This window comes from Vigna umbellata, chromosome 1, assembly GCF_029865625.1.
Source record: "Vigna umbellata cultivar VRB3 chromosome 1, Vumbellata_1.0, whole genome shotgun sequence".
Classification (NCBI taxonomy): Eukaryota; Viridiplantae; Streptophyta; class Magnoliopsida; order Fabales; family Fabaceae; genus Vigna; species Vigna umbellata.
This window is the reverse complement of record NC_142165.1, coordinates 9,956,595-9,973,573: the sequence shown is the minus strand read 5'-3', so window position 1 is coordinate 9,973,573 and position 16,979 is coordinate 9,956,595. Positions and strand designations below refer to the sequence as shown.

At 31.8% G+C, this 16,979-nt stretch overlaps 2 protein-coding genes across 2 annotated transcripts; both read right to left on the bottom strand.

The window, feature by feature from the left end:
* Positions 1 to 2,810: 2,810 nt before the first annotated feature.
* LOC148204561 (non-specific lipid-transfer protein 1-like) lies at positions 2,811 to 3,468 on the bottom strand. Its single transcript, XM_088110180.1, has 2 exons — positions 3,070 to 3,468; positions 2,811 to 2,974 (listed from the first exon to the last, which is right to left on the bottom strand). The coding sequence occupies exons 1-2, from the start codon at positions 3,429 to 3,431 to the stop codon at positions 2,965 to 2,967; spliced, it is 372 nt and encodes a 123-aa protein (XP_087966306.1). The 5' UTR covers positions 3,432 to 3,468; the 3' UTR covers positions 2,811 to 2,964.
* A 5,952-nt stretch (positions 3,469 to 9,420) lies between these two features.
* On the bottom strand, positions 9,421 to 16,428 carry IBR5 (indole-3-butyric acid response 5). The gene is made up of 5 exons (XM_047311527.2): positions 15,601 to 16,428; positions 14,657 to 14,756; positions 11,149 to 11,206; positions 10,848 to 10,954; positions 9,421 to 10,111 (listed from the first exon to the last, which is right to left on the bottom strand). Exons 1-5 carry the CDS (start codon positions 15,835 to 15,837, stop codon positions 9,795 to 9,797), a joined length of 819 nt encoding a protein of 272 aa, XP_047167483.2. The 5' UTR covers positions 15,838 to 16,428; the 3' UTR covers positions 9,421 to 9,794.
* Positions 16,429 to 16,979: the final 551 nt, after the last annotated feature.

Here is a 16,979-nt window from a genome sequence, read left to right as displayed (position 1 = left end):
AAAGACATTGTTATAAAAATAGTAAACACCAATGGTTTTAAATTCCCCCAGATTGTATTGTCCACCAAGCCTGCTCATTTCATCACTCTGAAAGACTGAAGTGAAGAGAGATATTGTGCACGCAATGGCCAAATATTCCAAAGCAATGCTCGTGTTTGGTCTTGGGGTGTTGGTGGTTAGCATGTGGTGCACGAAGGGCACTGAGGGTGGCCTTGAAGACGAAGCTGCTTCCATCATTCACACAGTCAAACGTGACGACCCTTCTCCTCGTCAAGGGTGTGGACCCAGCCACACCGAGGGAGGAGTGGAAGAGTGCTCGGACGAAGATGACCGCCTCGGATTGTACGCTGATGTTGATGACACTTTCAAGGCTGCCGCAAAAAAAATCACTTCTCAATTCCATTCTCATGATGACAACGACGACTCTCCTGATCTTGCACACAACAACGTCAATGTATTGGGACATTGATATACGATTATTGCTTGTTTGGTTCCACGTTTCAGATGCGACTTTTCATCTTTCAGAAAGCGCGGTTACAATCATATTTCAACCTTCTTAACGTGATTCCAAACACGCTAGGATAAGGGTTTATTTTGAAGCTGTTGCTAAGTTTAGAGTCCAGTTTTCGTTTCCTTTAATTCTTTTTTTGGCCTCTTAGTGGGATATGCATTATTTCTTTTGGTTGGTTTAGCTTAAGTATGTTTTTTCTTTATTGTCATGGTTGAGTAAGTGTTCATAGGATCCAGCAATAAAAAAATGCTTTTACGTTTTGAAAACAGTGTTTCTTCTTCGGTTGGCATGAATTTATGGGTGAACATTTATATCTATACCAATATATCAACAGCTATATGCTATTATAGGTCACTGCAGCGCAGGTCAAAAAGCTTGCCATTTGTTTCTAATTGCTGCAGCATTAATATTAAACGTGCACGAATGGAAATTCAATGATGAGAAATAATGATGTATTAATGGATTGGGATGTAAGAAATTAAAAGTATCAACACATTAAATGGTTTGTAGCTGTTGAATGAACTTTAAATAAAAATGTTTTTTTAACAATTTTTTTACAACAATTTAACAGCAACATCTCAAATGTGTGTTTAAAATTCATTTATGAAAATATGTGTCGTGTGACCTTATTCGCCGGACAACTGTAATTTTCGACTGTACTGAATCCACCTCAGTGATTTTATACAAAAAACGCATCCTCAACAAGTTTAAAAGAAATTTGACACAGTAAAGTATTAATTTGTTGGGGATGAAACTGGCATGTACTATATAAAAGTGTTTAAGAGAAAAAAATAACAACAGTAATAGAACCACCAAATTGTTGTTGGTTTAGTTTTGGGAAAAAATATTTCGATATGCATATCAAAAGATAAAAAAGCAAGAAAGATTGAAGTTCAAATTTAGTAATATTACGTATCTCGTGTCTTCTATTTCAATGTTCATGTTCTTTTGGTAGGGTTAGGGGTACGTGGATTTTTAAGGATCCAAGATTCAAATAATTGGCTCAAATTTTGCATTCAAATCTATTTTATAAAATAACTAGTTAGGATTTAAAAAAAAAATTCAGATCCAAATCTTTACATCAGGTTTTAAATCCAGATCCAATTATTTGGATCAATTTTAAATCCAAAACGCATTGTTTTTATAAAAGTAATTAAAATTTAATTTTATAAGACTTGTGTTATGACTCAACTCATCTCGATCTTTTACTTAGACTAATTAGTCTAGACTCTCAATTTTTGTCAGTCCATCTCGATCATCGATCCAAATCAGACTATCTCACCCTTTGACACAAATTACTCTCTTGTCCTTAGATCTAAGTTAGCCTTCTCAACCAAAATTCGATCAAGACAAACTAGGTTGAATTCGACTAAATGTTAGTTGAGTCGCCTTAGTCGAATTTTAGTCTGATCGAATTTGTTTGAACTTTAGCTTGACTTGACTCAACCAAGTTTCGATTGGAATCGACTCAACCGAATACGACCAAATTTCTATCTGAACTAACTTAGTCGAATTTTACCAAATATTAGTCAAGGCTAACTCGATCGAATTCGTCCGAATTTTAGTGAGGGTTGTCTTTGTTGAATACGACCAGGGCAAGCTTGGCTAAATACGACCATGACATACTCGATTGAATATGACAAAAACTTTGGCCAAGGCTGACTCGGTTGAATTCGACCAAACTTCGACTAGGACAAACTCGATCGAATTAGGCTGAATTTGGTCCAGTTTTTGAATCAGCTGAATTTGACGAATTTCGATTAAAACAACTTCGTTGAATTCGACCGAATTTAGCCAAATTTTAATTATTTTCAACTTGATCGAATCCAGCTAAATTTTAATCCAGATCGACTCAATTGAATTAAGTTGAATTTTGGTTTATTTCATTGTTCAAATTCTTTTGGTAGGATTAGGGATGTACATGGATTGGATTTTTAAATATCTAATCCAAATCTCATCAAGATTGAAATAACTAGCTGAAATTTTGAATTCAAATATATTTTTGAAACATAACTAGTTTGGATTTTTTTTAAAATCCGGATCCAAATGGATAAGTTTTTAATTCATATCCAAATATTTGATCAAGTTTTAAATTCAAAATGAAGTTTTTTATTTTTATATAAAGAAATTAAAATTCAATTTAGTAAAAAGGCCTAATTGGTTTCATATATAGAATGATAGCTTGTTTCCATGGGATTTATTTTGGATTAGGCTCATGAATCTCGAACATTAAACAAAAAAATTCATCATAATGAGATGGAAAGAAACTCTATAAAAAATAATAATAATAAAATATAGGAACAACATATATAAATCATATCTATTAATGATCACTTCCAACATAAATGTTTGTTCACAGAAGTTGAAGAAACAATCTTATTTATTATAAAAATAGGAAATTGGAAGCATAATCCACCCTTTCTAACACCGCATTTCCTGCTGAAGCCTCTAGCTTAGAGAATTCTGAAAGAAGAAAAGAAAGGAAAAGCAACATGAAGAAAAGCAAATGAATGTAAAACATTATCAAGTATATGTAAAAGAAGAAAAAGAAGTCTTACAAAGTGCAATCAAAGTCGTCGGAGATGGGATAATCAAGATTGAGTTTACAAGCTTTTGGAAGATTATTGATTCTGTCGTTGTCTAAGTTAGGAATATGAGAGGCTGCTTCCTTAAGACACGTACATGCAGAACTCTTTTCTTCAGGTGTCAATGATATTATTTGGTTCAATCCTTTGCAGCAAAGAGTTGAAGGCTCAACAGTTTTCTTCGTCACAAAATCTGAGCATGGCATCACTAAGGCTTTTTCTTGCTCACAGGTTAAGCCATTTGATGCCTCTGTAGCAATTACTGACACAAATAGTATGGTAAAAAATGACACAAACATCATCTTCATTTTCACACTCTTGTTTATCTTAATCATTCACTCTTGTGTTTTGATTTTGGATGGATGAAACAGTGAGGGAGATATTATTTTTATAGCCACATACAGTTCATTCTGAGCTTTCATCATGTCACAATATTATTTATGACTATTAATATATTTTTTTCTTATTTTCCTTTTTCTAAGAGTATATATGGTCCACAAAATAATATGATGAAGTGTGAGTTACGTTTGTTATTTTTTATTATTATTATTGGTTTCAACCGTTTTAATATGTAATGATCTTATTACAAATATTTAATGTTTTTTTAATTATTGGAAGGTGGTCCAAATGCTTCCACATAACAAGATAAATACGAATGTATTTTGTTTTAGTTTTTCAACTTCTCACACTTATTGTTAATACATTTGTAAACGTTATAATGAAGTTAAGTGAAATAATGACAATAAAAAATGTTAATATAAATATTAACTATTTTTATTCAATGGTTTTGATCTGTAATGATCTTGTTGGAAATATTTAATGATTTTATTTTTTGTTTTATTTGAGGGTGGTCTAAATGCTCCCACAAAACAATATAAAGTATGAATTGTTTTGTTTGTATCTCATTTTTCTTTTTGATGTTAAAATTTATGGTTGTTTTAATTATTTAACTTCTCATACTTATTGTTTGGAAAATTTGCAAACGTTGAGCATGGGAAATTTTTGTTTTTATTTATAAAACAATGAATTGATGAGTGTTTTTAATATAAATTTTAATTAAGTTTTTGATATAACTTAATACTAAGTACCTGTTAAATTTAATGGCACTAAATATTAAAAAGTGAATTTTACATCTAATTTAGTTTACAAATTTTACTTTTAAAATGATATTTGTATTCACTTGTATACTTTTAAAATAAGGTTTCATTTTATATTTTTTACTTTAAGTGTGAAACTAAAGATATAATACTTATTCGATAGCATATGACATAATCCAACAACTAAATTTTTCTACGTTTACTTCTTTTTAATGGAATAATATTACAACCGAATGGTGACTATTACGTTGTCTTTGCCACCTTAATAATGTTATAATTTTATAATTGTATATATTTATAATTTTATAATTAAAAAATACATGTTCGTGAATTCAAAATTAAAAAATTGTTCTAGATAGTGTAAACCGTAATTGATATTCTAGATTGTTGTATGACTTTTATCTAGGAAGAAGATATATTTTTAATAAGGTATTGAATTAAGATAATTAGTGCGATTATGTAAATATTCAACTATTATTCTTTTTACATTGAAATTACTTTGTAAGATCACGCGCTCAATCGTATAAACATCGTTTACTTAAGCGTATAGATATAGTATAAAATTAATAAAACTATTTTAATTTTAAAAATTGATGTATATTAAAATAATAGACATTAAATATAAGATGGCATATGAAATTACAAATATATCTAAACAATTCTTTAACATATAAAAATAATGTAAAATACTCAATTATACAAAAAGAAATTAATATCAAATAAAAAAAAATTGTACGTAATACCATACTCCAATTTATTATATTAAAAAAAACTAATTAACATATTTCTTTTTTGTTCTTTTGTGGAGAACATGCCGAGCATGAGGAACCCCACCCCAATTCGTTTCCATATATTTTGTTTTCCTTTTATGATTCTGAAACGGTTTGAAAATATATATATTAAAAATTAAATGTTTCAAATTAACAGAGTCTTATTATTCTAAATATACTATCAATTCTAAAATATGATTTTTTAAACTCTTATATTCTTTCCAATATTAAAATTTTCAACCTTAAAAATTAGACTTACCGAGAAATAGATGTAGGGTATGATTCTCTCATATTCTCTTGTATATCTCATGTAGTATCACATATTCTTCCATCTTAGATAGCTTTGACTACCATCTTAGACAACTTTAACTAGACTAATGGTTTTTCTTCGAAACTACTTTGTTTGACATTCCTTTATACCAACAAATTGCATCTTCACTGATTCTCTAACATGAACATCCTCCACTTCTAACACATGAGAAGGATTTAACCTTCATTAAATAGGTTGCATCTTCACTGAGAGATCTTCTACCAAATTTTGGTTGTTCTTAACTCGACTGAATTCAAGCAAATTTTGTTTAGGATCGACTCGATCAAAATTTGGTAGGGGCCTTCTTGGCAGAATTTGGCCACATTTCGACCAAGGCAAACTCAATCGACCTTCGACATGTGTCATCCCGGCTTGACCTTTGGCATGTGTTGACATTGAGCCTAGGTCAGGTTGGCTTAATCATTGGGCCGAACTAGCTTACCTCGACCTTCGACCTGGATTAATCAGGTCCAACCATCGGCCTGTTTCGACCTTCAGCCCGAGCCAACCTAAATGGATCCTTTTGTTAGGTTAAATCATGTAATTTTGACCTTTAGTTTGGTTTGGTCTGTCTTGACCTTTGACCTTGCATTCGAGCAAGTCTGTCTCAACCTTTGACTCAGATCGACCTGTCTCGACCCTTGTAGGTCAGCCCATATCAACCTTGAGTCAAACCTAACTAAAAATTTAAATTAAAAATTTGGATTTTTCACATTTAAAAATTTGGATTCAAAGAATGGATCTCTAATAAAAAAAAGTTATAAAATGTAGATGAAATTGAAATCTAGATTGAATAAAATGAATTTTAAATGGAATAGATTTTTAATTAAATGGATTTAATTGAAGCAAAAGTGGTTTCAATTGAGAAAATTTGATTTTTTCCCACCAAGTAGGGTTAACATTTGAAAAAAAAAATGTTTACTAATTCTCACTTTTTTAAATATTTTTAAACATAGTAGTTTTTTCTATACTATTTATGTGCATTTATATGTTGTCTCCACTTCTTAGATATGTCAGAAAGAAAATCTTATTTAATGTAATAGTTTTTTAGCTTTATTAGGAGTCTATACTTCTATGTATATTAATTTTATGTGATAAGTTGTGCTTTGAAATATGTTTGGAGGGAAATTTTGAGAAGTTTTGGTTGTGGAAGATGATGTCGGTATTTTTATTACTTTTATAAATATGTGTAGTTCAAAATTTCTCATTTGTTTTAGAGAAATCATTTTTCTAATATTGATAAGTTATACTTCTGATAACAGTTGATTTATGTGTTTATATGTTTATATTTTTGTGAATAAATCAACTCTTTGATAACTTTTATCCTATTTTATCTTCAAGTCCAGTGTGTTTTCATACTTTCTTGTGTTTTAGTTAGTGTATGTTTGTTTATCTCTAATATCTACTTTGAGTGTGTAAAATAAGTCAATAGGAAATAATTATAGTGTAGAAAAATAAGCTGAAACTTAAGGAAACATGATTGGATTAAAAAAAAGAGGTTTTTAGACAAATACTCACAGTAAGGGCTATAGAATCGCACTCGGGACTACAAGAAGAAAAGACTCACCTGTAGGGTTATACTGTCATGGACTATCCCTAAACAACAAAAAACCACCATTGAGCGTCAGGTTAAGTGGCTAGGTGAGTTGGCTTCTCATTAGGCAAAAATGATAACCCAAACTTGTAGTATTCGAGTTGTTGGACAAAAATATGGCTTGCTCAATGAGTTACAAGTTATAGAACATCAATTTTTAGGCCTCCCTAGGCAATGATGAAGCTGTTAGGCACGTTTGTCAACCTTGATACCGAGAGTGAATATTTAATCATGTTTTCATAAGGGTTTTCATTATTCCTTATTTTTACAAATTTGAATCACCTAGGGTGTTGGGGAGAGACTCTTGGAGGCTGTTTAAAGTGTTGGAAAGTTTTTCCTCTCTTTCTTAGGTTTCCTCCTTTATTCATGTTGATTTTCTCCTTTTTAGGGTTGAAGAGGAAGATGGGATACGAAACTAAGGTGTTGATGTGAAAGTGGAGATACAAATGATGTAAGAAGTAGCTACCAAGAACCTTGAAAGAAGGATTGTACCTTCTCTTTAGTTTTCATTTCTTCCCTGTTTGTTCAATTTGTAGAATCTTAAGTTCTCCAAAATGAAGACTAGTTTTATTTGTTAAAATTATATGTAAAATATTAAATTCTTGTTAACAATATATGCTTTTCTAATTTATGTTAATATTCAACTTTCATGCTTAATGTTTGTTATTACTTGTGCTTCTTGATGTATTGCAAAATATGATCTGAACCTGTAATTGAAATTGAACATCTAATAGAGGCTTGTATATAAGGATAAAACATGATTCATTAATAATCTTAAGACTCTTGAACTTTAATGCATGGTTGCTTGTTAAGGATTCAAGAGATTGAAACTTGATGAGTTATCATATGTTCAAGGTCACTAGGGATAGGATTTAAGTATTTAATATGAGTTGAAATGATTATTAATGTATGAGAATGAAGTGGATGAACTCTAATTTTAACAATTGTAAATAATCTATGTTACATCTTCTTACACACTAATTATTTGATGAAAATACCAATAAGAATATTGATATATTTACTTATTACTTCCTATACGCAAACGATACTATTGGTTTTACAACCAATAACTTCCATATATTTATTTAGGCTTTTCACAGTATTAAAGTTTAATTTCATCATAGATTTGATATGATCCCCATTCTTTGTATTCATTCACTTATTTATTTATTTAATATATTTTCATATCATAACAAATAATTGATAAATTTTAGATTATAAGAATAATTGATGTGTTAAAGTTCATAATAATACCTACCATGAATTTATTTAAAAATTATTTTGATAAAACTATCATATATATAAACTTTTAATTATTATTATCATGGTCTTTTATATAATGTTTGACTAAAATCTAAATTTAAATTCATTATTGATTAGGATTCTTTCCATCAACATTAACATAACTATAATTTGATGTATACTGGTTAGGATTTTTTGTTGATACAAATTGAACTTAATTTTTAACAAAAGTAAGTTAAATTTTTTTAGAAATGTTAGACATGAATTTTTTTATAATAATCATTATTGAAATTATTTATCCATTAATAGGTTAAACTATTTCTTACTTGATGTAGATTAAGTTATTTCTCAATTGAAGTTTATAATGATTATTTTTTGTCTACGCCTACAATATTAAAATATTAATCTTTATATTTGATAGTAATTAAAACTTTTTATTTAAAAAACTAAAATGTGACAAATTTAGATTATTTCATTTAAACAAATCAGTAGAAAAATTAATCAAGTTAAATTTAATTTAATATTTTGACATTTCCTAAAAAGCAAAGAGTTCGTACTTAATTTTCATTTTCACAATTTTAGGAAAAGATTCCTATCCCGAGTTATATAATTTTTTTTCTTAAGAAATTGAATTCTATAAGAACGTTAGAGCAAAACTGTTATGATATAACTAAACTTATTCTCGATATTACCACACACTGCGAAAAGTGAAAGAGAACAGTAAGCGAAGCCTTGGAAGAAAACAAATGCAGACAACCTTTTTCTTATAAACAACAGAAAGGGTTATTTCCAAGATTTCAAAATGATTCTCTGCATAATTTTAAGTGTTGTCCCTCTGTACAAAAATTTAGATTCTCTGCAAAAAATTGAGTACAAGACGAAAAATTTGAAACGTACGACTAAAATCACTAAATGACACCAAAAGTTTCAAATTTAATTTTTTGTAATTTGGGCTAAAAGGGCATGAACATGACATAAAAAGGACTTTTTCAAGCTTGAGACAGAGAGGAAGAAAACCAGAGAACAATGACGATTGCCTCGTACTGTGAAAATGAATTGACAAGACTTATGTTGGTAGACATAAGTCATATACGAAGAAACACGACTTCAATGCACCAAATACTATTGAGCTGGGCTGGTTAAGTATAATAAATGGAAAATGATAGAGTGAATAATGTTGATGCTGATGGTGAGGCATAAGTGGAGAAATGGACAAGGTTCCGCGTGAATTGCTCAGTAGAAAGATCGAAATATCACATTCAGTATCCAAATAATAAGCATCTCATGGTTAATTTAACATAATCAATAAAATAAAGGTGAAAATTTGATAATGAATTTCTAAAACTTGTCCATAAAAGTTTTGTATATTTCAGAACAGCGGTTCCCAACAGGCTTGTTTACTATTGTATACTTTGTAGATAAGATTTTGCTTATAATATTAAAAACTGGACATTGTTGCGCAGATCTACTGAGACCAGTAAAATATGCTGTAACTCAATACTACAACCAGGGATAACTATAAAAAGATTTTAAGAAAAAAACATGGGAAAAAAGAAGTTGGTATAGAATTGACAAGTCACTTATGATTATTGCACCTTGACTTGAAACATGGCAGCCTGGTACCGGTAAACTTTACCACAAGCCAAATTGTCAAGCAGGTTAATCACACATGTGGCTGGTGAGAATCAAGAGCCATCCATTTGTATATCAGTGCCATTTGGATTAGTTTGGTTGGCATTGAAGGGACTTCCAGCCACATTCTTCTGCATTGGTCCAGCGCCAAATGTAAACTCTGTAGGAGCAATGTCTAAGGTTGGTCTGGCGAATATTGAAGGAGTTCCAGCGGTGCTGAAGGAAGGAAGTTGAGCTGGATCGTTGATCTTTGGGAAACCAAAGCTAATTGAAGGAAGAACTGTTGGCGAGAAACTGGGAAGCAGAGAGCTGCCACTGTCGATTGGTCCATAGATCTTCTGCTCATACTCTTGTAGTTGCTGGTATACACCTACATTAAGAAAGGAAGCATGCATGTTAGAAAGGCAATAATTAGCCTTTTACAAAATGCAGCCAATCAGTGAGATGTAGAAAAAGCATATGGAGGAGGAGGTTCAGTCAGAAGATACAACATCAATGAGACCTGAATCCAACCACATAAGGATTGATACTACTTTTTATCCAAAACTTTAAGACAATGAATTAATAAATCTTCAACCTTATATGATGCTCTATTTTTTCATTTTTATCCAATATGGAACTTAGACTCACACTTGGAATTCTAACATATGAATGTATTGAAACCACCATACACTCCTTAAACAAAAATGTGATGCTACTTTTCGAGGGAGGGATGATGGGAGAGGGAGAATTGACAAGTTGAAAGCATATCCATGTTAATATTTTCATAGGGGTTATCCAAAGCAAGTCCTCGGTAATTTCTAAGCATCCTAAACACACATATCACAACAACTTATCCACACGATCTGTTAATGATTCATCATCACTAATCTAAGCTGAAAAAAAAGTCAATTTCGCTGTATGACCAATTTGGCCTTTCTTCCACTCTAAATTTTGATAACCACTATTGAGCACGAACTCAGTTGATTAACTTGATTAAGTTTCCATACATAATGATCTTAAGATAAAATGATTTCACCAGTTAAAAGTCCTCAATTAACCAACACTGAAATCTGATGGCTATATTGGAGACTGGAAGCAAAGCTGGATACAGTAAACATACATACCAGGAGTTAGTTCAACCGAATGTCTACGTTCCTTTACCCACTGATAACTCTGTGCAAGTCTCCATCCTTTGGACTTCATCAAGTATGCAATCACAATAGCTGGAGACCTGTTGTTAAATACGGCATGATTCAGAAAATTTAACATTTCTATATATTACATCCTCATCTGAAAGGCTGCAGTACAAAAACCTCTATCAATTCCATTTTTTATTTTGAGTCACCGTCACTAAGTAATTCAAACTAACCAGCACCAAATGTCACTGACATGTTTATTAAATAGCATGTTCTAGGATTATCTTACCTACTCTTTCCTGACATGCAATGAACCAGAACACGCTCCTTTTCCTTCTCACATAACTCTGCAAAGGAAGCACACGGCATTTGCTTCATTATGAAGGGTAAAAGGAAGAAATATAAGAGAAAAGTATAATGTCAATTTAAGACAAAGAATCCATTAATTACCAGTTACTCAGTTAATTTTAATTAGACAAATCATACGTTATAACTCAAATCCGGAAATAACAGCATAGGAAGAGTTACTTATACTAAATATCCCATTAAGCAAAAAAGAACGTAAAATGCAACTCCATCAATGTTATAACAAGTGACGACCATTTAAACTAAACCAAATGAGAAAGATTTACAGAGATGGCAAGTTAAAATAAAGCCTTAAACACTAGAGGACTCATTAAAGATTAATTATATAACAATGGAAAAGCATCTAATATTACAATACAAACCCACACACTTGTGCAAACATGCCCCCCTGACCACTATGATGGGGGCAGATTAGAAGACAAAAGGTAAAGGGCATGGTGAGGGACTTGCTGAAAAACCACAAAAAGTTACCAATCATAAAAGAATTTTGTTAAGTTCTAGACATTGAGTGACAATTTCTGATAGAGTAAAAAATGTCCCTAGGTACATAAGCTATCACATTGTTAATCAAAAGGCCTATTATTTTAATCATGTATCAGAACATATCACAAACCATAAATTCATGATCAACTAATAAAATAAATTAAAATATCCTTTTAACAAAAGAAATTTGTAAAATGGTGTATAAACAAATAATATCTTTATTTCCTTTACTGGAACATTATTGTGGTTCTTTGTAATTTTCTGTCTCCCATCATTAATCAGTATATATTTGCAACAAAAAACATTTTTTTCAGTCACCCCTTTGTTTTCTCACCATGGCAGCTAGTCATCTCAGATATATAGATCATGGGTGCTTTTCACATCCTATCAACCTTGAAAAGGTTACGAACGATGTTGGGCTATCCAAAAAGAGGATCATCAAAATCAGAGCATCATCAAACCCAGATCACCAGTCCACAGCTTTTTTCCATCTATGCAGCACATAACACACTTGAGCCCCTTTCCAAAAAACCATAATCATGCACGTCTCCACCAAGAAGATTCCATCCATTACTGCCTTAGTCTATCACACTAGTGGTTATTTTGGCTCCCTGCCCCTCCAAGATATTTATCGTAGGAAATCATGACAATAAAGATTCCTAAAATTCAAATGACTCAAAATGCATTTCTGAAGACAAGATCAAACTCTGTGCAATCTGTATTCATGGAGAAAGGACTCAAATAACAGCTCATGAATCAAATTAACATGTATTTTATGTGGATGTTATCCCTTTTAACAACAATAAGAGCCTAAATAATGTTTCCTACAACACAGGATCTGAACATGATCAAAAGCAACACTTGTGTTCAACGATGAACCTACCCTTTGGAAGGTTAAGGCTCAATTAGAGTCTTGATTGGACTCCCTGTGTGCACCAGATCAAGTTTTCTTGTTAGTTCTTCCACTGTTCTTACAAGGTCAAACCCCCTTATACTAGATTTTTACCATCTCTTCATCAACAGGGGCTATTGTTTCCTTCTCTCTAATGCCTTCATTCATGATCTAGTTTTTGTATGTCCACTCACCCACCACCAACCTATCTTTGTCAAACAGAGTTTATGCTCCAATTCGTTCTTTATCAACCAAACTTCATTACCAATTATTAAAAGAACAAGTTCATTAAGAAAAAGATATAATTACAGAGAGCTCAGAATACACGAACTTCAATAATGCTTTTCTTTTGTCCATTTTTACCTATTATTTCATTAAACTTGCTGATATCAAACTAATTTGTCATAAAACTAACAGTTTATTGTTTGCACAAAAGAGTAAACTGTATTTAAACTTCATTCAAGAATTGTCTCTAGCAGAGTAGTCAATTCAGCACATTTACAGCTCTATAGCAGGAAGGTCCACTTCCTAGTTAAGTCATTGTTTTATGTCTTCTAGTCAAGGTCCTGCACCAATCACAGCAGAAATGGAGCCGTTACCAGCTGCCCCAGGTGTTACCAGCAAGAAGACAACCTCATCCCCTTTTTCCGTGTCGGTTTCATGCATTTTAATAAGGTAAAATTGGAAAAAAGCAATAACTCTATCTTCCGAACCCCTTTCTACTTCGTTCGCGTTTTCTTCTTTGATGCCCAGTCAGCCCTAGCTTCTACACTTTCTCTTCAAAACCAAGCACAGCTTTAAATCCCTAAGGTTTCACATGTGCGGCGACAACAGCTCTTTCCCTTGCACTTGCATGGTATTCAAATCATTGTGAGTGATCAAGTCCTTTGCTTTGCTCAATTTTGACTAGTCAAGTTTTAAGGCAAAGATTGACCTCATCAGACATGATGAGATTTTCTCTTCAAATACATTCTATTTTCTCTCAGAACTTGCATACATTTCCAGATTCATGAATGTTAAACTTGTTTTCTTTAGTGTTTATACTAATTGCAATACATCATAAAAAGATGCAAGAATCTGTTTCATTTGTTGCCATGTTTCAAATTTAGGTATTTTATTTATTTTTCAGCATAAATAGATGTGTAATGTAAACATGACTCAAAATGGCAGTCATCCCACAATTGGACTTTTGGGGGCATGGATCTAGACCACTATTCACTAATTACTACTATTGTCCCTCATTGGCATTTATCTCAATAAAACAATTAGTATGGTGCTCACTGACAAGAAAATATATTCAAGCTTTTGATGTTACCAACCTGACTATGCACTGTTGGGAAAGTTTCAGACTCTGAAAGACCTTAAGTCATGGATTCAGATGCCCATAATGAGAAAATTACAAGAAACCACTGCAATAGAGTGATAGATGGTGGGGATTCTCTCAAATAATCAAATTGTTTAAGGAGCCTTCTTCAACATTGACTTTAAGCAGGCCCTCTAGCAGAAACAGAAACATAGGTAAAAGAGGATAGAAAGGGAAATTGCAATTTTAGGCAATGTTTGGATCGGAGGGGAGGACTAATGGAGTGGGCAATTAGTAGATAATAAAGTGTAGCAGATTTGATCAAGATATAAACATTTCCCTTGAACCTATCAGAAAAGTACTAAGGAATATCTTTCAAGACCTTTATTGATCCTATTGCTAAGTAGGTGAACAACAAATATCTAATGTCTCTGATTCTATAATGGTCTTTTCTTTTGAATATATTGCTTATTTTTTATTTTTTAATAATTAACTAGATGATTCATAGAGAAAGTCCTTTAGAAAAAGAATCAAAATACTACCAAGTAGAAGTGCAAAAGAACATAATAGTAAAAGTCCATGTAGCAGATCATTTACTAGTATTATTGAGCATGAAGACAATGGCCAAAGTTCCATAGCAAGTACAAGTATTATATGTAGTAGTTATTTAAAAAAAAAAACAGCTAATCCGTGTTAAACAAGCACCTGGGCAAATGAAAAGTATAAGTTTTAAATGGACAAACAGAAAAATACCTAGAAACTGAATTGCTTCATCAAATGCCAAAGTTTTGTCATCTGGGAGGCAGTGATAGGTAAATGAGTTCTTGTAGAGATTTTGACAAGAAGGAACAGTCTGCAAAAGTAGAGAATTCAAAGGTATTATAAGAAAATAAACACATGAGGAAAATTTGGACAAGCAGGTTTAAGGTGCAAAACCTCTGAGAAAGATAAGAATGACAGACACCATGAAAACAAATTGAATATCATTCAAAATCATTCTACTTTTAGTCACCTCTTGTCCATTTAGAACTAACTATTTTTCACTAGTACGGGAAACAACCTAATTCCACATCTTCATGATTTTCCACAATTAAAAAAAGTATCTGCACAATCAGCCCAAACAATGAAGTTGATCATTGAGCTTATGAACCATGAATTTGCATTTATTCAGTCATATTAGTCCCTAAACTTGAACTAATTCATAATGTCACCAACATGGAAACCTATTTGGTTGCCAAAATGAAATTCAAAATCTTTCAGAAATTTGACTATTAATCGTCTCTGAATCTAAAATCTATGAACTAAATGTTTAACTTGAAATCAAGGTCTTAAAAAGGGTCCACAACAAAGTTTTTTTTTGTAGTTTTCATGACTGTAACACATCTTCCTGCAGTAACCACAATTTAAAGCTCTGTTTGACATCGTCATTCCTATGCATTGACCACCTAGAACATTGATCACCTAGAACATTGATCACCTAGAAAATATAAGAACTGTTATAATGAAAATCCTAAGTAAATCCACTTCACCTACAATTCCTCAATTATTACTGAAATTCCAAACACATAATCCAAAATCTCAACCCCACAACATCAACTGATCAACATGCATGCATTCATAGTTAATCATTGGAACATTGAAATAAAAAAGATGTCAGATTGGATCCCAGATTATAAACAAACAACAAGACCCCTTACATTGAGGATACGAGTAATCCCCTGTGTCTTGAGAAGCTCGGAACGTGATGCGTTGTCATAGCTTCCTAGGTAAAGAAATTCGGGCAGAATCACAGAAGGAAAAGCACTAACTTGTATCGAAGTTTTCTCCGATCCAACTGGAATCCGGTGACCGCAAATGGAACACACTTCCCCTTCTTCATATTTGTGGTAGTGGCCACACACCCCACAGGGATTCTCTCTCTCCCTTTTCCTCATAATTAAACAACAACAACAACAATAAAAAAACAAGTTTCTTTCAGACCCAGATCGAAAAACAAGGGATTGGGAACAAAACAAGGCAAAAAATTAGATCTTTTTGGAGGTGGAGAGAGACCCAATCAGAAAAATGGTTCAAACCTGAAAAAACCAAAGACCCAGATCGAGAAAAATAAAAGGAAAAGATGAGAACTTTGACAAAAGGAAAGAAAGGTGTGGTGTGGAAACAAGAGAAGAAAGAAGGAGAGGAAGGGAAACTATGTAGAAGTTTCCTTATTATAAGTTTGATGTAATAATAGTGTTATCAACTTAGGACATGACTACAATCTATGTATCTATCTAAGTTAGAAACACTCATTGGTTTGCACTACTGGATTTTGATGGAGGCAAAGCATTAGCCATGGTTTGGTAGTAATTATAGAGAGGGATTTGGTTGGATTGGATGATAGTGATGGTGATGATGGTAGACACAGTGGTGAATTTTTTGGGTATATGTATTAGTTGATGGATTTTGGGGACTTCCAGATTTTTGGTTGGCACGTGAAGTGAACAATCCAGGTTTCTTATTCTCCTAGAAATGAGAATAGATCTGGTAAAAACACAACTTGTCTAACACTCAACCATCTCAGTTTCAGGTAAATAATCATCATTTCTTCCATCATAACTCTAAAGCATTTTCTCCTTCTCTCTTTCTCCCTTTTTAGACAAATGTGAACATGCATTCACACTGTAAAAAACATTCTAGTATGATTGGTGGACAATGATGTCTTTTAATTGGATGAAAACTTAATTTTTTCAGAGTTATTTTAATTTTTGAAATGTTATTTAAATGTATGTACCTTTTGTTTATAGTTATTTTTATTTTGAACATTATTTTTCTAAGTTGAATAAATAATCTTGTCCAAATTCTGTTTAAACAGTACAAGTCTAGATTGTATTCCCATCTACAAAAAAGGAGTATTTGGAAGATTTTTAAAATATTTTCAAATATAATAAATCTAAATTTTTAGTATTAAAATAAAATATTTAAAAGTATCTAATTATTTTCTTATTTGATGTGTTATCTTCCTTGAACCTTTTAAGTATATATTTTTATAAATTATTTTACTTTCGTGTAAAAAGAGTAGTAAATAGAAAATAAA

Bases quoted from the DNA above. Each gene is read 5' to 3' on its own strand.
- IBR5 (XM_047311527.2), bottom strand. From the start codon at position 15,837: ATGAGGAAAAGGGAGAGAGAGAATCCCTGTGGGGTGTGTGGCCACTAC. The intron at 14,757-15,600 runs GTAAGGGGTCTT...CTACTTTTGCAG, and splicing joins GGATTACTCGTATCCTCAAT to ACTGTTCCTTCTTGTCAAAA. The intron at 11,207-14,656 runs GTATTTTTCTGT...CTTCCTTTGCAG, and splicing joins TGAAGCAATTCAGTTTCTAG to AGTTATGTGAGAAGGAAAAG.
- LOC148204561 (XM_088110180.1), bottom strand. From the start codon at position 3,431: ATGATTAAGATAAACAAGAGTGTGAAAATGAAGATGATGTTTGTGTCA.